Source organism: Phaeoacremonium minimum (assembly GCF_000392275.1).
Source record: "Phaeoacremonium minimum UCRPA7 unplaced genomic scaffold PA7_03_scaffold_265, whole genome shotgun sequence".
Classification (NCBI taxonomy): Eukaryota; Fungi; Ascomycota; class Sordariomycetes; order Togniniales; family Togniniaceae; genus Phaeoacremonium; species Phaeoacremonium minimum.
The window spans coordinates 133,290-159,891 of record NW_006921170.1 but is presented as its reverse complement, the minus strand read 5'-3'; the positions used below and the strand labels follow the sequence as shown (position 1 = coordinate 159,891).

At 48.9% G+C, this 26,602-nt stretch overlaps 4 protein-coding genes across 4 annotated transcripts; 2 read left to right on the top strand and 2 right to left on the bottom strand.

The window, feature by feature from the left end:
* Nucleotides 1–877: 877 nt before the first annotated feature.
* On the top strand, nt 878–2,529 carry UCRPA7_3221 (putative glycosyltransferase family 1 protein; the record flags this gene model as incomplete). Its single annotated transcript, XM_007915781.1, has 3 exons — nt 878–1,434; nt 1,490–2,203; nt 2,259–2,529. The coding sequence occupies 3 exons, from the start codon at nt 878–880 to the stop codon at nt 2,527–2,529; spliced, it is 1,542 nt and encodes a 513-aa protein (XP_007913972.1).
* Nucleotides 2,530–11,931: 9,402 nt separating this feature from the next.
* Nucleotides 11,932–13,278, bottom strand: UCRPA7_3220 (putative delta fatty acid desaturase protein; the record flags this gene model as incomplete). The annotated part of the gene is made up of 4 exons (XM_007915801.1): nt 11,932–12,106; nt 12,159–12,327; nt 12,380–13,169; nt 13,231–13,278. 4 exons carry the CDS (start codon nt 13,276–13,278, stop codon nt 11,932–11,934), a joined length of 1,182 nt encoding a protein of 393 aa, XP_007913992.1.
* Nucleotides 13,279–14,259: 981 nt separating this feature from the next.
* UCRPA7_3219 (putative ribonuclease e inhibitor rraa dimethylmenaquinone methyltransferase protein) lies at nt 14,260–16,447 on the bottom strand (the record flags this gene model as incomplete). The annotated part of the gene is made up of 7 exons (XM_007915804.1): nt 14,260–14,279; nt 14,341–14,706; nt 14,770–15,069; nt 15,657–15,894; nt 15,944–16,114; nt 16,174–16,348; nt 16,401–16,447. 7 exons carry the CDS (start codon nt 16,445–16,447, stop codon nt 14,260–14,262), a joined length of 1,317 nt encoding a protein of 438 aa, XP_007913995.1.
* Nucleotides 16,448–17,053: 606 nt separating this feature from the next.
* Nucleotides 17,054–18,022, top strand: UCRPA7_3218 (putative d-3-phosphoglycerate dehydrogenase protein; the record flags this gene model as incomplete). Its single annotated transcript, XM_007915825.1, has 1 exon — nt 17,054–18,022. The coding sequence occupies one exon, from the start codon at nt 17,054–17,056 to the stop codon at nt 18,020–18,022; it is 969 nt and encodes a 322-aa protein (XP_007914016.1).
* Nucleotides 18,023–26,602: the final 8,580 nt, after the last annotated feature.

Sequence of the window (26,602 nt, the reverse complement as noted above, 5' to 3'; positions counted from 1 at the left end):
GGCTGGGTGTCATGGGCCGACGCCCGCGGGCTGCACGACACAAATCCCCCGTGCCACTGCCAGCGCCCGAGCCGGAAGGACATGACGGGCGTCTACTCGGCCCGCCCGAACGTGCAGTTCTGGACATGCGCGACGGGCCACTGCACATACTACTCTGAAGTTGATTAGAAGGAAGCATTAGATACCCAAACCGAACAATAGACTTAATCATCTATACCGTTCACGCTTGATTACAAGTCGAAAAGACGATCAACAGACGAGTGCGAGCGGCCAATCAACTTATACGCCGGCTCAGGGAGCGGGCAGGGGACAGGGACGGTCTTTTCACGATCGGCGTCGCCGAAGTCCCACTGCCCAGATACAGAGAGCTGTATTTGCAAGGGTTTCGGTCTCACATCAGCACTGTAATCCGAACTGGGGATCTTTGGCTCTTGAAAAAGAGTATTTTGATATGGATATGGGTGATGTAAGCCCCAGCCAGATCTGTCTTTTGTCGTAGAAATGCCAAGTCTCAGCTGCCTTCCGCCGTCGCCCGAAAGCCCGTAGATTGAGCGGGCGGGCGGCGGAAATTGCTAGGGCTTAGCGACAGTGTAGGAGCCCATGTATTTGTTAATGCATGCGACACAGCTGTTTTCATCTTGCTGTCCTTCAACAATTAGCGGTACACGGCTGCTCATCTGTGTCATCCTCCAACATGTACAACCTCCGCCGGGCTGCGGGTCATGCTGATCCGTATATCCTTGAACATTTGAGTTGCTCTATTTTAGGTATTGTAAATATCAAATTGTGAATTACCGGGTCTTGTTCCATTATTTCTTAAGTATGGCGTTCCCTCTTGCCAAACTGCTCTCAGGTGGATGTCGCAGCAACAATCTAAATGGCGTCCCCTAGGAGAAAGGTCCTCTTTCTGACCAACAGCGACTATGGCCAGGCCAACGTCGTTCTGGCCACGGCACATGCCATGATGCACATCGCTCCAGACACAGAAATTCACATTGCATCGTTTGCCGGGCTGGAAATTGGCGTTCGCCATACATCCGAGTTCGCATTGCGCACCGCCCGTACCGCAAGCCCGCTAATCTTCCATTTGATCAACGGCATCAGCAATTGGAGCGCCCAAGAACGACCTGAGGTCGGTGTCATGGAGTCATTTGCCCGAGGCCCAGGGTTCATCAACTCGTCGAAGGGCATACTGATGATTCCGGCAATTATGCAGCCGTGGACGCCGGAGGAGTTTGTCGGCCTGTATCATGAAGCGAAGCGTGTCTACGACGAAGTACAGCCGGATATCACTGTAGTCGAGCCCCTTTTTACTCCTGGGATGACATTGTGTCATTACATTGACACAAATTGGATCGTCTTGGCACCGAATACCATCAAAGACTTTGCTGTACCACTTCAGCCGTGGCTGGCCATGATGTGGAAATACCCGCTGTGAGTTTCCCGTAATGATTATGTCTTGACTTCGAGGGACTAACAACTCGACCAGTATCTTTTCGGCCTTCCCATTCCCCTTACCATGGCATCTCATCCCAAGCAACATCGTCTTCAACTTGGTCGCAGGCTATGCGCTTGTCACCGACACAAGGATAAAGAACACAGTATCCTACATGCGACAGCACATCGCGCCTTCGATCAACCTCATGACCGCGAATGAGCTAGGTGTTCTGAAAGCGCCACCCCCAGGGCTCCGTATTCTTGTTTCCAATGCACGAGACCTCGACTATCCGTTCGACGTACTCCCGGAGCACGTCATCCCTTGCGGTCCAATAGTACGCGCAGCTCCAGCCGTTGCCGACGTCGATAGTGAGCTTGCAGCATGGCTTGCGCGAGGTCCCACGGTCTACGTCAACCTTGGAACGCATTTGCAGATGGATGTAAACCAGGCATTGGAGATGGCCTTGGCTTTCCGCGATCTCCTGGACAAGGCACAAGACGTGGACTACGGAGGTAAGGGAGGTGCGAAATTGCAGATTCTCTGGAAGCTACGCCGCAAGACTCCCCATGGCGAGCATGCATCGGACCCCAATGATTACTCGGGCCTATGGAAGCTGGTGCAGGATGCACTGCGCTCAGAATTTGAGTCAGATCGCGTGAGGATAACGAGCTGGATAACGGCGGAACCGAAATCAATCCTTGAATCAGGGCGTGTCATTTGTTCCGTGAATCATGGCGGAGCTAGCTCATTCAATGAGTCGATATGGTGAGTCAAATCGTTCTTGTTCGAGCAGAACACCGCTTACATACATCTGCCATAGTGCTGGTATCCCTCAGGTGTTGTTACCCGCGTGGTCCGACTGCTTCGACTATGGCAACCGCGTCGAGCTTCTCAAGGTCGGTCGGTGGGCCAACAAGGTAGCCAAGCCTTCATGGAAGCGAAATGAGCTAGCAAGTGCTTTAGAAGAGGTGATTCTTAGTGATAAGACGGCAGCTATCCTGGAGCAAGTGAAGAGACTGTCAAAAAATTATCCCGAAGGTGCTGGTCGCAATTATGCGGCAAAGGAGATCCTCTCCGCCATCCAGTCGTAAGGCTCTCGCCGTGAAAAACACACACGAGTGAGGATAGTAGGTATGAAGGTGATTTCTTTTCAAGTAGAGAGGAGAAGTCACAACTTATAAAGTTCATAGGATAGATTTTATGGTCGTAAATTCGTAAAGCTTAGACTAATCTGGAACCGAATGAAATAATACCACGAAACTACACAATAAAAGTCTCAACAATTTGACCGCGTGTATCTTGACTTAGCCTTGCATGCTGTTGGGCTGTCCAAATGTCTCTTCAAATGATCATCCCTACTAAATGTTTTTGAACACCGGCTGCAAACTTTCCTAGACATGTTCAGCTTCATGTCCTTCGCCTCTCGCTTGTGATGTATGACATAATGTCTTTTCAGATCACGCCAATACTGATATCCTTTGAAACACTTCTTGCAGATTTCTGGCTTGGTCTCAAGACGCAATTGCCTTCTGTGAAGATGTTATATTTGGACTTCTGGGCTTTAAGAACACATATGGACTCACGCGGGCTTTCGGAGAGGCTCATTGGCCTTGCCGACTCTTGTTGGCATTGATGGACTAATCAAGTCGTCCGAATCAGGTGGCACAGCACTTTGAGGCGACCTCATCTGAGATACGGATGACATGGCTTGAGAAGATCCAGAAGACGACAGGGCGTCTAACTGCTGAGGACAGATACAAGCTGGAGCTGCTTCTTGAGATGAGGACCGGTTGTCCCAGTATGATGATGTGGCTGGAGAGTGCTGTTCTGAGGACCGTGACATTTGCTCGCTGTCGATAGAAATGCCTCTCATGAAAGCATTGTCATCCCAGATATGCGGTACTGAATCTGGATCTGATATTGTGCCAATATCCATCTCACTTGAATCTCTGATGGTGTCAAAGTCTCCAGTATTCGCGTACGTGTCATCCGAGTCTGGTCCTTGTAGCTCTGCAACCCAATATGGTGTTTCAGCCGTGAGCGTACCTATTCCAAATAAGGCATCTTGACACTCGACTTGCCCATTTTCTAAATAGTCACCGGAGTCTTCCCAGCTAAACTCAAAAGCTCCATTGCCTTGAGATTCCTCCATGGCCAATTACTATCGATAGCAGTTACGAACCCACCCCGAGAAGGTAGGTATTGAAGTTTGGGGATTTTAAATATGATGGCTTTTAGCTTCTAGAGTTGTATTTATGTGTGTTTGCTTGTTGAGATTGTTGAGTAATGCTACCCGATGTTTTCGGCAGTAGCAATAGGACACCTTTTAGCGACGTTATCCGGGTCCATCAATCTACTGTAGAAGGTCTTTTAGTATGGGTTCAAATTGATCTTTGAGGCACTTACTGTTCGTGGTTGAATATTGGTGTCTTTATCTGCCATACCCGCATCGTGCTTCGCAATTGATTCGCAATTGACACGCAACGGCGCTTAAGGGGCTGTGGGTCTTCGCCTGTTCCAGTGAATACTCGTGGTCGCGCTCGTAACTCAAATGGCAAACCGCAGCCAAAGCAGATTGCAAAGGCAACAACCACTTGAGGAATAAGACGTGATCTTCGAGAAACACCGTCGCTGGACTTATTAGACACCACAAGACACTCAAATGCCGCCATGTTGACGTAAGTCCAATGTCTGGTGTGATCTCTCATTAGTAAAGAACCGTAACGAATGTTCACTTGTGTTTCTCGGTAACATACGGGTATGATGGGACGGGCGCAAGCGTAGACGGAACAAAGGGAATGAGGTAAGGAGCGGAACCCCACGGACGCCCATTCTTGTCTTGCCCGCTTCGATCAGCCTTATTGATTGCAAATTGTTGTTGATTGACGGAGTTTGCTGAGCAAGTACACTGAGGCCAATCGAAGCGGGCAAGACAAGAATAGACGTTGTGAGAATTGAGTTGTGAAGATGTGGTGGAAAGATGTGTGAGTCAAATGAATTAGCAACGGATTGGGGGTAACCCCAATTTATGGCTTTTGACTTGAAATGAACGCACACATCTGTTAAGTACCTTCTACTTCGGCTTGCAAGTATTCTCCTACAAGCCAGATTGTATATGTGCCCAAGCTTCAAATACGCACTCCATTGGTAGAAATGGGGGCCTATGCATTTGTAGGCCCCCCATCAGGCAGTCAGGCACTATTGAGCTCACGCTTTGTTTTGTTCTTGTAAGCTATAAAGACTCTACCTCATCTTGGGAAAAACCATATGTAGCTGCTCCTGACATTTATTGAAACTCAAGCAATTCTTGAATATCATCATGTCTTCCAAATCAAGAACCCCAGAGTTTCAGCATTTCATTCCGCAATTCATCTTGAAAAATTATGCGCACCCTTACAAGCGTAAGAAATCTGCACTAAATGCACCGGATTCGCCAATCCGGAATCGTCGCAAAGGGAAGTTTAAAAGAGATCCAGTAGTATACAGTATAGATCTCACCACTTCCCAAAGCTATAAAGTCGAGGCCCCTGTCAAGAGAATTTGCGGGCAGCACGACATGTACGAAAACACCATGAAGCCTTCGAAACGCGATCATCGCCGTATTGAAGCTATGTTCAATAAAATGGAGTCACAAGCAAGTGCCATCTTTCGAAAGATTATCAATGATTTCGAGAACGGCAACGACGGCATCTTGCTGACAAGAAATGAGACATATCTGGTCAGGAAATTTCTATTCTTATTGAATTATCGTGGGGAGACATTCCATAAGCGCTTCTGCCACGCTGAAGCTAGTAGTTATCAGGAGGACGACCGGGACCTAGTGCATGATTACATGCGAGAGCGTGGCCTGAAAAGCCCGATGGACCTTTGGTTCCATAATCTCGAGACGATCATGGAGCTAGACATGGATACGACAGGAAATTGGGAGCTGGATATCCACAGAAAGATGCTTCCTATAGACGCAATGTCGTTCCTGTGCCATTTTCAGCAAATGTATATGGCCATTTGCACTCCCGCAGAGTCCGGAGATAGTTTCGTTCTTCCCGACAATGCTTACAACATCTTCGAAGGCCCTAATAACTTTGTTCGAGACGGAAAAACAGGCACGATGCACGATGCTGATTATGTCACGTTTCACGAATTTGCTCCAGTTTCCCCGAAATTGATGATCATTCTGCGAAGCAAACTTCTTCCCATTCCAGAAGAAGACGCCAACCCTAAAACCAAGGCCTGGAGGGAATCGGCCTGGTCTAGAGTTGTTGATGACGTTTTTGGACCTGGTACCAACTCGGTTCTCGGGGATCTCCCCATAACGATAGCAAAAAACAACTACAGCGTTGTGGAAAACGGCCGAGTGCAATCCCTTGGCGCGCACGAACGTCCAAGGCGAGAAGATCACATTTTCTATTTTAGCTTCTTCCATTTATCACCCGAGCACATCGCGAAAGTAAACGAAATCCTACTTGATAGTTCATATATTTGTTCAAGAATCGTATTCGGAACTAAGGAGGATCTTTTAAGATCACTTGAGCAATATCTCACGGAACCATCGATTTATAGCAAGATACTCATGGGTCCTTATGTTGTCATATGGCGGAAGCATCTGCAGCGCTTACAAGTTCTCCTCAAATCTTTGGGTTCGGAGAAGAAGGCCTCTTGGAGCGAAAGAGTACCTCGAACTATTCCCGACTTTGAGGAGTTCCGAATGAAGAACATTTCATACCATCGATGTATGAGAGATATTGTGAACTCTGATGGACCATCTGAATTCAGTGCGAATCTTCTACGGCTATTCATTTATCAGTTCACATATCATGCCTGCAAGTCTTAATGCAATCAGGGCAGGGCGTTCTAGGAGATACAGATGACTGCCGATAACAAAAGCTCTGGCTCTCTACTTTAAATCAATTGACTTGGCTGTAAACGGATGGCAAGTCTCGTTAAAAAATGAGATTGAAACGTCCTGCAAAGCCCTTACCCAACGTTATGCGGAAGATCGGCCCTCGCATCGATTGTTTGAATACTGCCTCTCGTTGTGTTTTGCGTGGCTACAACCAAGTGAAGTACGATGCACTCTAGTTATCAATGGCTATAAATTATTAAGAACAAAGCATAGGTACAGTATGGTGACAAGCCTAAGAAGGAATGTAGCTGGGGAAAGAAAGCATGAACAAAAGCCAAAAAGTTCGATAGCAGTAGGGTTCGAACCTACGCGGCCGAAGCCATAGGATATCATTGTAAAATAATTCAAGTCCTACCCATTAACCACTCTGGCATGCTACCATGATTTTCCAAGAAAGCGCTAAATTAATCCTATCACTACTCAGCAATCTGCTAGATACTAGGTCATTTGTGTGCTAAGTCAATCTAGTAAACGCCTAAAATTAGATCAAAAACCGATACATGTTATTTTAGCATTACATTAAGGGCTGGTGAACACAACTTGCTCTCAGCTGGAATATAGAATTATCGCGACGTAGGAGTCAGTAGAAAAGTCAAATACGTCGAAGTAAGGAAGGCGAGAGCTGCTCGGTACAGACATGTGAAGAGTGTGCCGTGACTTATGGGTGTTTTTAGTCCTAGTGGGGTACTTAGGTACCTACAGTAGGGCTCCAGAACAGTTGCCTCAAACAAGGGTAGATAAGATTGGAGAAGTTCAAGACCGTTTTCACTTTCACTTGTCCGTCTCCACGCTTTGGGATTTCGAGCGTATGGCGCATTCTTGCATCACCATGTTTCCAAGGCCAGAAGTAGCTTTAGATTTAGATTTGAAATATTGCAACATCATTGCGCATGAGCGGCGCTACGTAGAGCAGCATGAGACTTCTTAGCCGCCAAGGCTGTATTAGTCTTCCTCTCCTCCAAATCACGTTGGACCAGCCACACAAAGTCGATCAAATGGCCAGTCTACTGTACTTCCACTCATAGTTCCATTCTTCCTTGCTGTCTATGATCAATTCAAAGTGAATGTGCCACTCGCACGGGTTGGACGTATCAAATGTAACGGCAGCAAACTTGGAATTGCCCTTGCAGTGATTGTACACAGCGATGTCCGTGTCCTCGATTTGCTTGTGGTACCGTGAGAAAGGTTCGTAGAATTGATTTAGAGCCGATGTCGAGAATTCGATGCTTTGACCAAAAATCTACCCCGCGAACAGTAGGCTTATCATAAACCAGGTACATGTATACATCGTTATCAGTGCAATCGGGTGCTGGGCCTCTTGCCTTCAGAACAAGCTACTATTGGCTCTAGGGAGGATGCCAATTGCATGAAACCGCAATTAAATCCCCTGAAAATGCTACCTTAACACTTTCACGACCGGCTCTGTTATAGCAAACAAAACAGGTTTTCCACGACCAAGTCAGCTAGGACGAAATGGATTTCCTTCCCACCACCGTCCACACCGACCCTCTCAAGCACGACATCCTGCGAGGGTGCGTGTTTTCTAGTCGCCGTGATAGCTGAAAGAGATGCGACCTCTGTCAATCATCATTCCGGTGCTAGCGTACTCATCGTGCGGGTTAGCATGGAGCCTTGACAGTTGGCTACAGGGCGAAGACCCGAAGCCCAACATGCCTCGAATTGTCCTCCCTCGAAATGGCACAGCCCCAACCTTTCGCGGAAACGGGTCATACCCGCACGGCAACGCGACGGGGACTGGCACGCGACCGCTGACGACTGCTACGAGCACACCGTCGCGGGTACTCGACACGACCTGCGGGGAGACCGCGACTCCCTTCGCTGTGCAAATCAAGCAGGACGGCTCCGTGTTCGATGGCTGGTATCTCAAGACAAGCGGCAACATGATCCTGTTTACATCCGAGCAGGAGCGCGCCAGTAGCTTCAGTGTCGAGGGCAGCGGGCATTTGTGCGCCGTGGGTAGCTTAGGCGATCAAGGATACCCAGAAATCGCCGCCGTCGAGGCTCGCGAGGAATTGACGGCCAGCGCTATATACCTTCTGGATGGGAAGATTGTGCAGAATCTCGAGCCCGAATACCAGCCTGCAGTGTGCTCGGTAGATTCGGGTCAGCTGACTTGCCAGCAAGACACGTGGAAGACACTACTCGGGTGTGGCCTACAATTGGATCTTGGTGCTGGACCAGGAGCAGTGGGTGGGCAAAATTGCACTGGTATCACCTTGTCGACTATCTACGCTTGACAATTGGGGCCCAGCACTACTTTGCTTGCGCACAGGAACACGACGCCTGGAAGATATGGAAGCCTGTTGCGGGCTGGACATCGCCATCATTGTGGACAGCGGTGCCGTGTCCAATAGTTGTTAGAAACTCAATCCACAGTGAGGAGCTAATGATATGTGATACACTATTGTCGAGTATAAACCGTCTATGCTCTCGTTCTATCGGAGAGATAGACGCTGCCTGTGCCTACGAAGTCGCGACTGTTCTTTATACTCAGTGGCTCCTCCAGAGGTCCCAGCAAGCAACCCTCTTCTGGAATCGGTGTTTCTCCTGCAGTATCACCGTACCAGTTCCAGAAGGTCTGTCCTTTGTAAGCCAGTCGCTGTATCTGTAACACGTCGTCCAAAAACCAGCTTTCTTGTCCCTTGGCCACCTTGGTCGACTTTGTGAGCTTGACAACGAGACCCACGATGGAGTCAAGGCAGACGCTAGTGAGAATTACCATGGCACCCCCTATCAAGACAAACAGCAGTCCAAACATAGAGACATTGTTGAAGTCTTGGCCAACTCGGACCCTTTGCGCGCGACACACTGACTTGGCGGCATCAACCTCCGGTGCCAGGACAAATTGTTGAGTTGATTGATCCGATGGTCCAATGACGTGCATTGTGAGGCGCTCTTGTAATGTAGAGAGGACGGCAGCATGCCAATTCTGCAGCTCGATCTGCCATTGGTTTGAGGGCAGAGAGAATTGAGAGCCTGCTGTGACGCGGCTTTGTGCAAGTAAGTTTGGGGGGCTGCTCGCCGCATTGATCGTCATCGTGACATCCCAGAAGGCGATAGCCTCAAAAAGGACCTGCACTATAGCATCCTGAATTGCATTCAGATTGAGGTTGGCAACCTCCGTATCTGTTGAAGCAAATATTCCCGTCACAGCACTACAGAGAGTCGAGCCGCCAGAGACTGCTGGGTTGCAAATTTGATACTACAATTAACCATTAGTCTTACTCATGATACGCTGCTGAGTACTCATTACCTGTTCAAGGCAGCCAAAAACACCGGCAGGGTTATCTCCCAGAAAGAATGTCTCGTTACTGAAAGACACACCAGGGTCTGGCGTGTGGGCAGCAAAAACTAGGTCGTCACAAGGCTGCGGAAACTGCAGAGCATTGCTAGAAAGAAAGAACAGTGTGCCATCTCCGTCTGACCGATTCAGCGCCGGAATGGGGTCAAAATCGTTCTGATAGGATGCATCAGACCAATATGCCATGGCTCTAATTATGTGTTAGGAAAGTTTAGATAAGGTTGTGTTCTCGGATTCACGTACGCTGTAGTGTATGCTGTTACAAGATCCAGTGTCTCCAGATTAATGGGCCAGGTATAGTTTGCGTTAAACAACCCCACGGTGGGACCATACTCATACAAGGCATAGTTCAACCCGGAATCATTATAAATGGTGACGAACCCATCTTGGACTAAGGGAGCACAGGTTGTCAACTTGCGCATTGTGATCTGATTTTCTGGTGCAAAGTTAAGACCTAGGACATGGTTTGAGTTGATTGGGCCAGTATCCATCGCCATTGCAGGTCCGATGCACATGCTCTCGTCAAAGGGACAAGCAGCCAGAAAGTCGGTCCTCCAGTTGATAGTAGGCACAGAAAACGTGTTGCAATCCTTCAGGGATGAGGCATTGTAGCATTGTCTCGCATATGCTTCACCAGCGATCAATCCTTCAGCTGCAAAGACATTACTGGCGGCGACGTTCTGGTTTGCCTGGCCTTCAGTAAATGGATTCTTAGTGTCCCACATGCCGCAGTTTGCTGAATTCAGAAGCACCTCGATATCAGATGTCGAGATGACAAACGAGGAGAAGATACCAGCTAGGATTCCAGCTGAGGCGCAGAGAAGCGCCGGGAGAATGATTGCTAGCGAGCTCCACAGCCATAGGGATATGGGACGTCGATTACGCCATGCCCAGGCGAGTTGGAAGATTCGAAGAGACGTGGCGAGAGGAGACGATGTGTTCCTTAAGACAACTTGTTGCTGCCTGACGATACCATAGCAATCCTAGTTACTGTTAGATTGGTCAATATTATTTCGAAAGTTTCCACCGTACCTCATCTGTGTCTCTCACGCGGTGAATGATATATGATGCCAGGTGCCAAATATGATTTGCGGCGAGTTGCACAAATATCGCGAGAACAGCCGTGAGAATCGCTCCCATGCCTGATGGAATGGTAATAGTTGCCCCAAATACAGATCCCTTAGCCCAATTTGTCCACAAACCCGTAAAGATATCATTTGAAGTAATTGCCATATCAGCGAAACCAATCAACGAGACCTGGCAGTGTGTGTCCAAGTGATCCACTCAAGTGGACAAAGGCATGGTTCTTTATACACTCCAACATAATCATTGTGGTGGCTGTGGATTTGTCTTTCCTTCTCTATGGAAAAGTTGTATTCACCATGTTATCGCACAGCCCAGCAAACTCGGTTGCCAGTATTGTATGTCCCATGAACTGTGCCGCACTTGTACTGAAATGAGACGCCAACTTGGTGGACGAAGCCACAGTGCTGGGCGTTTGATCTCCATGTTAGCCGCACTTTCTTTGTTAGTAACAGCATCCTTCAAGCGACTTGGCCAATCAGCGAGACACAATCAGTGCTCTCTAATCGTGGGGTTTGACTGATGCTATTAGTTCTTTGATCACGCCACAGACGTCTGCGGCGCCAAGCTAAAAAGGACCAATCCTCCTGATATCAGGTGTTCATGCAACCGGGACATATTGGATGTTATCTATTCTCAGCCCTATGGCCCTGTCTTTGCATTGTCCTGCTCCCTGCGACAGGATTGCATCGTTTCAAGCATTTTCATCTTATTTCATCTGGCTTGCAAATCTTTCTGGCCCGCTTCACTTCCGAATTCCTTCTGAAAGTCTCATGTTGGTTGTTGCTTTGGTATCGAACATGAGGACAATCCTGTTCGTGATCCTTCGATATGCAACCCATCTCAGCTCCCGTCAAGGCAACATGTAAGCTGAACAGGTTGATAGCTACGAGCAATGTTCGCCGTCAATACAATGTTCTCGCTTGGTATCATTGTCACTTCAAGCATTTAGGCCGTGCGCATGGATTTCAAATATGATCTTTGTTAAGACCCCCTCAATAGGCCCGAACTCTAATGCTGGATATCAATATCTCTAATAAGTTGACAGCCTCGGTCCCATCGACTTGATTGTAAGCCGCCAACATAGCTGTTCGTTCTTCTGTCTCTATAAATGTCTATGTCTAGTCATGTCTAGGTCTAGTGTCGTGAGATGCATGCGGTCTATGTCTAAATATATACATGGACTTATTCAGCCCATTTCAAAGCACCAGGAACTTTAGGGTTGCTTTCAACAAATTTGCACTCGTTGAAGGTGGTCCAAAGTTGTCCCATAAAGGATCGGTCGTCTCGGTGGTAGAGATCTCCAAGAAGGGTCTTGATAGCCTCAGTTGCCTCATCGGCGTAGTAGAATGGGATGCGCCTGATGTTGTTAGTTACAGGTCTGCAATCCTCGGACTTTGGAGAAGACTCACGGGAAAAGATGGTGGACAACGTGGGTATCGATGATACCATGGAACATGTGGCGGCCAATGAACCCGAAATCACGGTCAACTGTAGCAAGAGCACCCTTGACAAAGGTCCAGGAATCAGCCTCATAGTGAGGCAACTCTGGATGAGTGTGATGCAAATAGGTAATAGCGACTATCATGATTTATTAGTGATGTTCAATGGATGATGAGAATTGGGCGCATACCAAGCCAATGATGAACCCAAAAATAGGGAACTCCGTAAAGTAGGAATACCGTGCTTCCTCCCACAACCTTCGAAGCCATATACAGGGCTGCGATTGTAATGGCAAGGCCGATATCTGAGAGCACGATGTAGAGAGCCTCATTCGGTCGGAAGACTGCACTACCAGGGTCGAAGTGGCTGTTGCGGAACCAGCTGGATCCCTCGTATTGGCGACTAGCCTTACCAGCCGAGACATTGAAAAGGAGATATGCCTGCCACCCGCCAAGCTGATGCACTATCAAACGTAGAAGCTGGATAATCGGGGCGTCCTCAAAGTCCTCAAGCCATTCGGGGTTGAGGTAGAGAGTGCTGAAGCCTTTCTTGGGTGAGTTAGGTCGGGTCGCTGGCACAAAAGCCATGTCCTTTTCCATATGGCCAGTGTATCGGTGGTGGCGATGGTGCGAGAACTTCCAAGAGAAGTATGGGACTAGCAATGCCGAATGAAGAGCCCAGCCGACAATATCATTAAGGGTCTGGTGTGCTGAGAAGGCACCGTGACCAGCTTCATGGGCCAGAATCCAGATTCCAGTACCGACGCAGCCCTGGCAAAATCCGTAGACAATCCAGGCGATTGTGCGGTATAGAGTGCTGGGAATTTGTGGGATATAGGTCAGGGCAAGCCAACCTAGAGCGGCCGCCAGAGTAAGATCTCTAGCAACATACGACAATGAGCGCAATGTCGATGGCTCAAAGCAATGCGCCGGAATGGCATTTCTGATTGTGTTCACATCAGGGACAGAGGCCTCCGATTTCTTGTAAAACGTTAGCTCAGTTGCGCATATACATATATATGGCGGCGCATATTGTCATTACCTTCTGTTCGGGCTTTCGAGCCGTGACAGTCATAGTAGTTTGCGACATGGCGATTCCCCTGGTTCTTGAGAAGTTTTTTCACCCTCCAGAACTTGAAGACGAGACTCCCCAGGAACGAGCCCGCAACCGGCGGCAGCCCGCCATTTTATTCTCCCTCTCCCTCTCGAGCTAAGAAACGGGGTCGCGCCAAGCTAAGGGGGGGAAAAATAAGATACCAACAAAATTGATACCAACGTTCCACCAGCAGCAGGGGACTTGAAAACGTACCCGGCATCGGGCCCGTGCGGCTCAACATTCCCTCGCTCCTGACTGGTCCAGACTGCTGGCCGCGCCATAGTGGTGGAATTCAATGGCGAGTCAGGGTCCTTGCCGAGATTCAGCTTGCCAGATTTGGTTGAGGATCCTCTTTTAGCATGGTCTAGAAATTTTTCAAACATAGGGGTTTCGATCGGTTAGCCTGATCTTCCCAGCAAATATCCCGACGCGTCTTTCACATGCCAGATTGCAATTCAATGGCCTAAGCTGATCACCAAAGAGAAAGTGCATGTCATCTTCTCCATGTTTGCAATAAGGACTATGGTCGTCGCAGATTCTAAGTTCATAGAAAAGGCGCAATAAGATTGGCTGGTCATAGCACGTGCTCATGTGTTTCAGATTGAGAGTCAAACTACCTGTATCCGAGACCGAGGTTTTAGATGGACTCAATTTTTTCAGTTGGTAGCTTGCGCATTCCCGTTTCAATAACATGCCCAAGCAAGTGGCACAGTATCCGCCTTTCTTCATGGTCGCTCAAGCCTTGCTGTTGAATTGAAGTTCCACAAGGTTGAGACTCGGCCTAGGGAGACTGTTTAGACTTCTGATGTCAGCAGACTTAGATCTTCCCACTTCGATTTGCTCACATTGCCGGATCACAACGTCATACCTCGTCAATTGTTTATAATAGTGTGCTGCGCATGATTGAATTGATGATATTGACTACAACTGATAGGGTTATGGTGACATATTTGCTCTCATTGTTACCATACAGATCTAGATCTGCGAACCACCATCTACAACAAAAGTTAGAGGTATTAACCATCGCAGGATCTCCGAATATTTCTGAGGGCTTACCAATTACGACAAGAGTCCCATTCGCATAATCTGCCCTAACCGTGTACAAATATGCCTCAGCGATATCTGTAGGTGTTGCGACAAATCCGACGCTCAAGTCCTTTGAGCCTTTGTTGAATATCTCTTCCTGCTTTTCTTTGCTGTGACCCAACTTGTCCCAGAGCTCTGTCTTGACTAGGCCAGGTACAACAGTATTGACGCGAATTCTCTTGTCCGCAAGCTCATTCGCAAGACCTTTTGTTAGGCTTACAACACCTCCATTCAGTGCTCCCCCAATCGCCGCTCCCTTTCCGGGTTTGAATGCGGCACCGCCAGACGTGAGTGTCAAGGACCCTCCTGGAGAAATGATATCGTGCTTCGCAAGAGCTGCAGAGCACTGTCAGAACGCCGAAAAAACGACATGATACAGCCGGTTGCAGCTTGACCTACCTTTTCCCACGACGATACTCCCCCAAAACTTAACCCCAAATAAGTGTTTCGCTTCATCCAGATTCGCCTCAGCAAGTGGGCCGCGGATGATCTTGTCGACACCAGAGAATACAATATGGTCCAGGGGAGCAAGGGAAACTAAAAGCTGGGTGAAAGCCTCTTCATCTCGAACGTCGCCCACGCGGCCCTGAACTTTGGGATTGTTCAGGCGGCCAAGGGCCTTGTCGATGTTTTCTTGTGATGATGAAATAATAGTCACAATTGCTCCGACATCAGCCAATGCTTCTGCAGCGCCAAATCCTATTCTATCATGTGTTAGCACTTCTTCTCATTCGATGCATTGACTGCCATACCCGGAAGACCCGCCGACCACAGCAATTCTCTTGCCAACCAACTTCTCAGACAACTTGGCCATGTTTGCTACAATGAGAGTGGAACCAAATTATACCGAGAAGTCTGTCTTATTTCTATAGCACGGATGAAGACCAATGCTCTATGCCACCGGCTGGAAGCGAGTTGATATCGCACGATTTATAATCATGGCGGGGTTAGCGTCTTGGTTCCGCAACAGATCGCATCTTCCTTGCACAAAATCGCGCCTTGCTTGCGCATGCAACGCCAATCCTTCCCCATTAGTCAGCTCACCAACTCGCGTTGTGAATAATGTTAGCAGAAGAACGAAGATATTTCACGAGATAAAGACGAATGAGTTCGGCTGTACAGTGATGACATTGTCATTGTACCGTTGCAGCATAAGTCGTCAGTACAGCGGGACTGCTACTTTGGTTACTGCCTATAACTGCTCTACACTGGTGTAGTTCTGCCATGATCGCTTTCACCTTCCCATCATGCCCTAAATTTCTTGCTTGCCTCTGAAAAGCTCATACCCTTCTTGATCTCAACAGCCATTTGTGAGTCTGCCTCAACTTGCTTTGCCATCAGAGGCAAAGCCTGCTCGGCTAGGTTCTTGGGAAGTACGACAACACCATTCAAATCGCCGATGATATAGTCACCGGGATTGATCGTCATATCTTGCTCATCTGTCTGCAATTTGACGGGCACATTCACACCAACCACCTTGACTAGCTCGTATGGCGGAGCCGTCCCAACATCACGGGCGAATATCTAAACGTCATTAGCTATCAAGCAATAGGGCAAACTCAAGCTATCTTACAGGAAAATTGAGATCGCGCTGCTCCTGCAAATCTCTGAATCGACCGTCGATGACGGAGCCGACAGCTTTACTCGCCTGTGCCCTGGCAGACATGAGACCACCATAAACAGCATTCGGTGTCTTAGGCGGGCAAGAAACAAACACAACTGCGCCTTCCGGAACGGAATCGATCTATATGTTGTTCTAGTAAGCGATATATCATCAAGAAAGAAGCGCAAAGTATTCCTCACATAATGTGTTGGGTGCTTAGGAGTAGGGTCATCCAATGGCGCGTACTTGACGGTATATGCCGGTCCAACAATCTTGGTGTCACCTTCTTGTCGTTGTGGTGACCACAGCGTTAGGCCGGACAGAAAGCCCCCATTTCGGTATTTCAGCTTGCACAGGGCGTCAGAAACATCACAGCTGCGATCCGTCAATACTTCTACGTTGTTTATGGACGCGTCAGGGAACTCACGCAGTATACTCCTGTAGCGCCTTGACAATGGGATCTTGTGATGCCATCTTTGCTGTTAACGAGAAGAATTTGGCACGAATGCGGGGCTGCAGTGTTGTGAATGAATGACGTGCTCCTATAAACGAAGTTCTTGAGATCAATTGATGCCCGATATTGACTCTCCCTGCGATGATTGACATGATCTGGTCATGAAATGCTACTACTCTCATTACCTGGAAGCTAAGTTTCGCTTTGTCCATTCACACGTGAAGACCCAAGGCCCCGGGCAAAGTCGGCAACCGGCTGCATGTCCGAGCTTGAGTCGGCGCAAAGCCGCTATTGCGCAACCTCTCCAGCGTCTCGCGGGGCTCACCGCATACGATTGTTAGTGTCATTGGCGACGATGACGGCCTGACCCATTCAAATTTCACTAACAGCACCCGGCGCCATTTAACCGGCCAACTTCCGGGCGACTTTCCGGAAGGTCCACAGGTGTTTGAGAATTGGAAGCTTTTCGCTGCGAGAAGAAGACAAAACGATGGATCATGTAAACAACGATCGTGTCTAAAAAGGAGTGGTCGAGGCTTTGCTCTGAACTCGATTAAGTAAGTTAGCCAAGCTACAGAGAGAAGCGTCGACCCTTGAGCCTCTAGTGTATTCTTTGTTTACGAAACATGGCTGCAAACCCAGCAGTCTACGTTCTTGACCCCTATCATGAAGATGCTATTGCCCTACTCAAGGCTACCGACTGGATTGATCTAGTTCTGCCAAATGATCCACGCAAAGCGGATTGGCATCAACATGCCGTCGGTGTGATCCTCCGATCAGATACTCGCCTGACTGATGCCGACTTCAGGGCGGCAAGCCAGCTGCGTGTTGTGGTCAAGCAAGGCGTTGGCGTCGATAACATTGATCTCAAAGCCGCCAAGGCCGCTGGCGTTGCAGTGCACAACACACCGGCACTCAACAGTGAGTCGGTCGCGGAATTCTCTCTGGCATTGGCTCTATCGCTTAGCCGGCGTGTGACTGAGGTCGATCGCCGAGTGCGAAAAGGAGAGAAGATCGTGCGAAGTACGACCCTCGGCTTGAGCCTTTTCCAAAAGACTGTTGGGGTCATAGGGATGGGCAACATCGGAAAGATTGCTGCAAAGAAGTGGATTGGAGCATGCGATGCGAAGGTCATAGGGTACGATCCTGCTGCACCACAGGGTGTCTGGAATCAGGGGGAGATTCCTCATGTGAGAGTCAACACTGTGGATGAGCTCCTGAAGATATCAGATGTCATTACGCTTCACGTTCCCCTTCTAGACAGTACAAGAGGTATGATAGGTGCACGGGAGTTTGGCCTTATGAAGGACAAAGCGATTCTTATTAATGCTGCTCGGGGTGGTGTGGTCGATGAAAAGGCATTGCTACAAGAGCTACGGAAGAAGAGGCTATGGGGTGCCGTACTGGATGCTATGGAGGTCGAACCGCCGACGCTTGAAGCATACGGCGACTTTTTAGAGTTGGACAATGTCATCATGACACCGCATATTGGAGCATCTACAATAGAAAACCAGAGCAACAGTGGCTTGGCGGTGGTGAAGTCGCTATTGGCAGTCCTAGAAGGAAAGACTGACGTGCCCGGCAAATTGGTCTAAGATATGGCCCGCACAGCTCAAATAACTTCCAAGATAGAAATACACGTTGTTCGTTGGGAGTATTGATTTGTTTATGAATTTATGCTGACACCTATACGAATGTTGGCATGGATGAAAGATGTGTATAAATTTAGCATCCACGTGCCCAAGACATTTGCCTACCCTGCAGAGTCCCAGAGACGTCAACACGAATGACCAACCTCTTAACTGGTGATAAACATGCTAAGGCCCGGGGAACTTGCAGACATGCAAGCCACGCTGCATGTACCCGCTGCTTGACCGACATCCTGTACCAGGCCGTCCTCCCGGGCGGGTACCCCGGAAACTGCCCGCAATCCGGAATCTGCTTATCAACTCCACTTGATACGACTGCGGTACCGAGGTCGGCACGTAGAAGCTACTGTATATTGATCATTATTCGTAGTAATCCTGTGAGAGTGGACATCATCAGCTTGGATCGAAGGTAGACCGTACCAAGCCACAACCCAACACAATGGCTGCAAGTGTACTTGTCACGCCAAGCTCGGCCCATGGCTTCGTCAAGTCTATTCTAGAGAAATATGATGTACCTGCAGACCGGGCATCACTCATAGCAGACTCCCTCGTTCTTGCCGACCTTCGCGGGGTCGACACTCATGGTATAAATCGGCTTGGCGGCTATGTTGAGCGACTTAAGCATGGCGTTGTTGTACCAAATCCAGACTTGAAATTTGATGTTCGAACCCCTGTAATGGCATTACTTGACGCCAAAAACACTTTCGGATTTGTTGCCGCCGCCCTTGCCATTGATAAGGCATCAGAGATGGCAGCAACATACGGCATTGGAGTCGTGGCCGTGCGCCATAGTAATCATTATGGAATGGCTGCTACATATCTACTACGAGCTATCAAGAAGGGCTATGCAGCCATAGCTTTTACGAATGCTTCGCGAAGTATGCCTCCATGGGGTGCTAAGGAGCCGCTTTTGGGAACGAGTCCATTTGCTGTTGGAGTGCCAGGAGGGAAAGCCGGAGACTTCATTCTCGACATGTCACCAAGTGTAGCTGCCAGGGGTAAGATCAGGAAAGCAGCAAGGAGGGGTGAAAAGATCCCAGAGGGTTATGCATTAGATGCGGAAGGTCGACCGACAACTGACCCCGAGGCAGCTCTTGCGGGTGGGGTTGTGCTGCCTATTGGGGGACCAAAAGGTAGCGGATTGGCGATGATGATGGACATCTTTGGGGGCCTTATGTCTGGCGCCGCTTTTGCGGGCGGTGTGAATGATCAGTATAAAAATCTCGACGAACCTCAGAATGTCGGCCACTGGTTTCTGGTCTTTAGACCCGAAGTGTTTCTGGACAATGGAATGGACGAGCTAAAGAGCAGAATGGACACTCTAATTCAGAGAGTTAGAGATTGTGACAAAGCTGCTGGGGTGGAGCGGATATACACGAGTGGTGAGATCGAGGCGCAAATGCAAGGTCAAAGAGAAAGTGGTGGCATCCCTTATTCAAGGGGCGAGGTGGATGCTCTACATGCGCTCGCAAAACAAGCTTGCGTAGATGTAAAGCTAGACGAGATTGAGAGCAAGGAAGCGTAAAAGCCACTCAATTTATCACAAATCTACGAGAATAAAATTATCGAGTGTTGGAACCCATGGTATCTTTAATTACCTGCATGATATCGTGATGTGAATTCAAGGTCATCTCGCTATAGTCACTTCATTGTTTGCACAGATGAAAAGCAGGCCATCAAATTTGACTGAACATGAGTTTTCAATTCTTTCTACTCACGCAGCCAGACTCCACCTTTCATCCACGAAGTCTGACCTGCCAGAGAAAGGTTTTCTATCCTTGCTACCTAAACCCTGAGAAGGCAATATTTGTCTCAAGTAATGAACCTGAAATGCGGGCTCTTGTCTGCGAGTTCCGTCACATCTACTGGAGCACCTGGGATGGGCTTGCCAAATCTTTTGTCTCGGTGTCGGTTGACGGCTGCTAATATGAAACTATTGGCTAAAGACAGCAATGCTGTTGCAATTGCCAGCCCCATGCAAATGAAATGACCCTTGCGGAACTGAGGGCCATCCGTCGAGGGATAGAACCAAGTCCCAGCAATGGAGCCCAAGTTGCCGATAGCTGTGTACAAACCCATTCCAACGGCACGTTTCGTCTCGTTACCAAAATTGTTGGCAGCCCAGGCATGAGTTGGAGGATATGTGGCGTACACGCATGCCACCGCGATGCAGACGCAAGCATACTTTCCGCGTAACTGGGACTCTGGGAGCGTGGCGAGGAGCGCATAGGCGATGGTGCCAACACCCATGAGGACAGCTATATGAATGCCTCGCTCTTTTCTGCGATCAGAAGACCATGAAGCTAGGAACATGAGAGCGAATGCGCATGCGTATGGAGGAACAGTCATCAAGTTGGCCGTCGTAGCCTTCTTATAGCCGAGATCTTGAATACATCAATGATACGACCTAGAAGTCTATGAGCGGAAGAAACTCACTGCTGATGATTGTTGGCAGGAAACCAGAGATCGACGAGAGCAAGGCAGCTGTTGGCAAGTAGATTGCGGCCTGCAGGTACAGACGCCAGTCACTGAAAACCCACAGAAAGTGTTTCATCTGCATCTTCCCGGCCCTGTCAAATGCTTCACTATGGTAACGGGCCTCAGCAATTTCCTGGTTGATGCCTGAGAATCGGGAGTTCTTGAGTGGTCGATCGGGAAGCCAGTATAGCATAAAGAGTCCGAAGCAAAAACAGGGAAGAGCTTCGATAAGAAAAAGCCATTTCCATGCCGGGGTGTCGCTCGCGATGTGGCCAATCCCGAAAGCGATGAGACCACCAAAGGCACTGCAAGGAGGAGTATGTCATTAGTGGGAAAGCTGTGGTGAGTGCAAGTTCACATACCCAGCAATCGCAGTCGGACCAAGAAACCAAAAGACTCGCATGCCCATTTCAGTGCGATGGTACCATAATGACAAGTAGTATACAATGCCGGTTCCAAAGAGGCCCTCAAAGACCCCCAGGAATACTCGACATGCGAGCTCTCCAGAGAGGTTGAAGGTAACATTTTGGAGCAGGCTGGCAACAGACCATCCGCAAACCCCAAATGCAATCCACTGGTGAGGTTTTAGCGAGTGTATGCGCGATGATGCAAGTACACACATACTTTCGAGGGAGGAAATATTCGATAACCTATGCAGCCTGGGACTTGGCAGAGAACCAGGCCAACGTAAAAGATCATGACCACGAGCTGCCATTGCGATGACTTAAGGGTTTCGGTGCCTGAGCCAACGCCTCCATCGGATGTCTTGTGCCCCTTATCTAATCCGTACAGTTTCGCGTTCTAGGAGGAAGAGTCAACAAAAGGTCACCCATGTTGGTATGCTCGCTTTGGAAGACTGACCGCGACATTCCCTCGGTCTAAATACTCGAAAAAGTAGAGGATTGAGATCGCGGGAAGAATGATTGTGTCGAGCCTCCACAAATACCGTCGCTGGGCTTTGATCCATTCCGGATCATCCAGGTTGCGAACTTCTTTCTGGATCTCTTCAGGCGCGTAGTCATCGCCCTTTTCTATTTCATGTTGAGTACGAGCTTGCTCAACATGAGAGACATCGTCAGTGTTCCCCATAGTTGCTTCTAGTGGGGATGTGTTTCCCTTCATATATGGCAAAGGTGTGATCAATCGGCAAGAGAAGAGTAAGCGGAAACCCTCCCTTAAAGCCTCTCTAGTCTCACTCAGCGTCGTACTTTGTATTTGGTGGGGGTGCTGGGGATGATACGGCTGTCGATGATCAGCACTGTAAAGGTGAGCCAATCCCAGGGGACTTCATTTATACCCAATGTCTGCGGCCAATGTCCGCTTGAGTTGGTCCCTTTCAGTGCACCTAGATAGGACGCTCATTGCGTCTAAGTTTCTGGGCATGGGTGCATTGGTAGCCCTTTGCGTGCAGGGGTAGATAGGAGGACTCATTCAATGCCGGGCAACCGACATTGATTCTGGCATGTTTCTTGCGGGGGAACAGGGTGCGATCAGCACCTGTTCTCCGCGCATTCGGTGGCTAACCCCACACTGAAACTAAGAAGGAATGGAGACCTCAGGGTTCCAGCCCGGGCATTCTCCCGGCAAACTTCCGGGGTCAATCACCAGGAAACCGACAATTTGAATCTCCACGGAAATGAATCGCGGCGAGGATATTATTCCCGGGCGAATTCCACGGTTCGCGATCACGGGAATTGGGGAGCTGGAGGCTGCCGATTGTCAAGGCTAAACGTTCCGAAGGTCGGGCTGAATCCTGTAGCATCCGATGGCCCTATGGCGATCCTTTCGAGCCGTACAAGAGCACCGGCTTTTCGGGCCCGCACGTGAACCGTCAAACATATGAGATCTATCGTATTCCTTCTCCGTCGGCCATGTTCGTCAGATATTCTATCCAAGACAGTCTTCTTTGTGATATAGTATGGGTTCGGTCGCCGATATGGACACTTCCCTGCCTCCTGGGGCATGGGATAGTCACGTACACGTAGCCGATGAGGTTTGCGTGCACACACGATTGTCTTCCAAACCATCAGACTAATTCATGTACAGGACAAGTTTCCATTTCATCCCAACCATCCCTACCGGCCCAGAAAGGCAGATTTGGACGACCTGCTTGCTTTCCAGCGAAAACAAGGAATACCACACAGCTGCCTTGTTGCGTTTTCGGTATATTACACAGACAATTCGTCGATCCTGGATGGACTTCGACGACTAGGCGGCAAAGGTCGAGCTGTCGTCTGTATAGATCCAGAGTCAGTGACGGAAAAAGAATTGCAAGAGCTTCATGAAGCCGGAGCTAGGGCAATCCGTCTGAACCTGAGGACGAGGGGTCAGCGACTGGATAAACATGAATTTGAGAGGCTACTCACGGTGAATGCAAAGAGGATCAGTAAATATGGCTGGGCCATTCAATTATATGTGTCTCTCGACCAGATTCCCGAACTCGCCGATGTGATACCAACACTCGAAGTTCCAGTTGTAATCGATCACATCGCACACCCTGAGCCTTCCAAAGGCCCTGTTCAGCAGCAGAAAGGATACCGAGAGTTTCTAGATCTTTTGAAATCTAAGCAGATCTGGACAAAGCTGAGTGGAACATACCGATTCGACCGCCTGCAGGGCTTGGAAAATTATGTACGCGAAATTCTCAGAATTGCACCTGACTGTGTTGTCTGGGCAAGCGACTGGCCACATAGCGGTGGTGTAGGAGCTAATCCAGGAGGAGACAGAAATGCTATACAAGAATACAGAAGGATTGATGATCAGGCATGGGTCGCACGATGCAAGGCCTGGTGTCGTGACGTGGAAGGTGGCAAAGGAGAAAAGCTTATACGCAAGATCTGGGTTGATAACCCAAGGAGGCTTTGGCAATATGACCATGATGATTGAGCCAACCATGCCCATCTCTGCGCTATTCTATGTTATTTGCATAGGCCCCAAAATAGGAAACCCAAGATATTGCCAGTGTACCACTTTTCTTGTCCTCCTTCGCCATGCTGAACAATCATTAAACATGTAAAAAGATGGTCATGAAGGTAGATACCATTCCCCTGTGGTAGTGTTGATATGGTTTTCTGGAAAACAGTCAAGCAGTGAGAATGCATCCAGGTCCATCCCGCTGAGATTTGTAGCTTGATTGCTTAGGTTACCGCCAACCTGCAAGTCAAGATAGGGGAATGCAGGTAAGTAGTTTGCCGTGATAGCATTCAAGCTATTCTCCGCAGGATTGTTGCTGGCATACCTTGGCACATCCGTATGCAGACAGTTATTGATAATGTCTAGGCTTCGTTGTAAAAGGGGGCATGTTATGGTCCCTTGTTGGAGTGCCCGAAGAAATGTCTGCATCTTCCTGCTAGCGTCAAAGTCTCCGGCCTTCACATCATGAACAATAACAGACGCGCCAGTGTAAATGCAGTAGGCCATGAGGTAAGTCACTCGCGAGAAGCCAAACGTTCTTTCCAAGAGGGCAAGGAGTTTCTCGAGGCTATCGGCAGCGCGACGACACGCCATATGATGGGCCACTGCCGAGTAAAATGGTCGATGTAGGAGAATTATTGTCGTATAATACAGGAGACTGTCAAATAATCAGATAAGAGTACCTCGGGAGTGCTTGCGTATAGCTCACTTTTGAGTCAGTATGTGTGGTGGAGGGCAAATGCTTGGTAAATTATCTGGGTCGAGCTTGAGGTGTTCCGGCGACGTCTCGCGCCAGTCGTCTAGATTTGTTCTGATGGCTCTTGATGACTCTTCGATATCCACCAAGCCACGCCGAGAGTATAATTGGCAAATAATATCATTGAGTATAACGGCGAGCTTGCAGGAGTTCTCGAAACAAGACACCGAGTGAGCCTTCATGGGCGGATACTCTCCGGCAGGAATTTTGCTTAGGTTCAATGATTCGCCGTAACATGGTGACCAATTTTCTTCTTCGGCAAAGTTATCCACTACAATCTATTAGCAGGCAACACAGCAAACCGGGAATAGTATGCAATTCACTGACAGAACTCAGGGGTGTGATCAAATGGAAGCTCGGTGAGAGCGGGCATCCGACCAAGATATAGGCTAATGGCCCTTGAACATAGTTTAGCATCGACACTCAAACTTGTCTTATGGTTGGCCTCTTACTTGTCCCAGAAATAGCAGCTCCAAAACAGACGTCTCCGTATTTCTAGATCTTCCGGACTCAGATATCCCAGGCTAAGGATCCGACCACTGTTATGATGTAAGCCCAGGTCACTGACCATTCTGAAGGCCATGCCACTGTAAAGCCAAGCTTGGGATGTAGATCCATATGCCATCTCACGTGCACTAAGCTGTAGCAGTGCCTGAACGGTGGGGATGGAGCTCGGTTTCTGGATTTCGATACCTAGTAGTAGCCGTGCACGGGATATCAGCATCTCGCCAACCCTTCCCTCGTGAAAACGAGCTGCGTGTGCACACAGCACAGTGAGGAGAAAGGGAGAGTAATATGTTCCTCCAGTTGTCATGTCACGCATGAATGCTGGTCGATATACCCACATGAACATGGGTGCAATCCACGCCCAGTGTATTTGAAGTAGTTTGGCAATGATGAACTTCGGGATGTCGCTCTGAACGGAGGCGCTCCCCAGTGCGAATTCTTCCCACGCTCTCGACTCTTCCGCGTTGGAGGTCAATAAGGTCCTGATGTTGTGCTTTGAGGATGGCTCGTCGTAAGACTGGACCTGTGGCGGTGATGCCTCCAGGGTTGGCGGGTCATGAATGGCAGAGGTTGGACCATAATAGGATATCTAGAGACAGCTTAGTAGGATGAACACGGGATGACTCGGAGTATTTCTAAACCTTTCCATGTTCATCAAGACTCAAATCTGACAACAATTCTTCTGACGTTGGTTCTTTGGATGGACTTCGACCCTGTGGCCGGACGAAGCTCTCTCTTCTGACTGAATGAAGATCACCAATGGAGGAATGCTCAGAACCCCTTCTTATCATGGTGGGTGTGATATCATCAATTGACTGTGAGGGCGGCGGAGATGGTTTCGAGTCTAGGGCTTTCTTCAGATCAAAAACCGATTGCTCTGCCTCTTGAAGTCGCTTAGCCATGGCGATGATCTGAGACATCGGAGGCGGCTTCTCATAGCGGCATTCATCCTGGTACACCTCACAGGTCTTGCAGCTCGGCTGTGTTCCATCACAGCGAGTCTATCTCATGTCAGCCAATTTTGGTCAGCGTGTAAGCAAAGTGCGAAGCACCTTTCTAGCTCTACAGTTTGCGCATGTCAAGCCTCTATGTGTCCGGCTGATCCTCTCAACTCGGGACCTTGGCGCAGTGGTGGAGCTTGAGGAGACACTACCCGCCTTTCTAGGGACTCGCGTCGCTAGCTGATCCATTTCGATGAAAGGGTGGTGGGGTTGAGGAGTATGTAATTTGTAGAATGGATGCAGACTTCCAGGTTCAGATTGGAGATCCGGGGTATCAAGTAAAAGTCGGAAGAATGCCCTGTGATTCATTCTCGCGGAAGGGCTAGCTAGCTTACTTACCCTCTGACCAGACTCCATTCAGCTTTCTTCTGGTCTGTCGTAATCGACCCTCTTCCTCTCTCCCCTCCCACCCGATCATCTCGGAGCGGGGTCGGGATTTGGTCGGGATGGGCTCTGTGGAAACCGCCTTATTCCCAGCACTATGGCTTGGTAATTGATTCGTTAGACAAAACCGGTGACGTTAGCCTCTACACTCTACACTTTCTGCAAACGTTCCCCGGAAATAAGCGTAATGTCTTGCTATGACGGGTGTGGTTCACACCTTTCTGGTGGCTGTCAGCCCCAAACTCGCTGTCCTACGTAGATAATAGGCTACTCTCTCTTGGGAGTGCAGGGGAAGCCTCTCTAGTAGTTAGTGATCGGGACGCGCTAAATGCTGTACAAATTTCGCCTATAGATGGATGGATGCCCGGATTGCCCGGTGTGCCCTACTGAATCACGCGAATAGGATCGAAAATACTTTCTCAAAGCGAATTATTATGGTCATTGAGTACATCATGAGCCACTGGCGAATGAGTGCAAATATTAAGG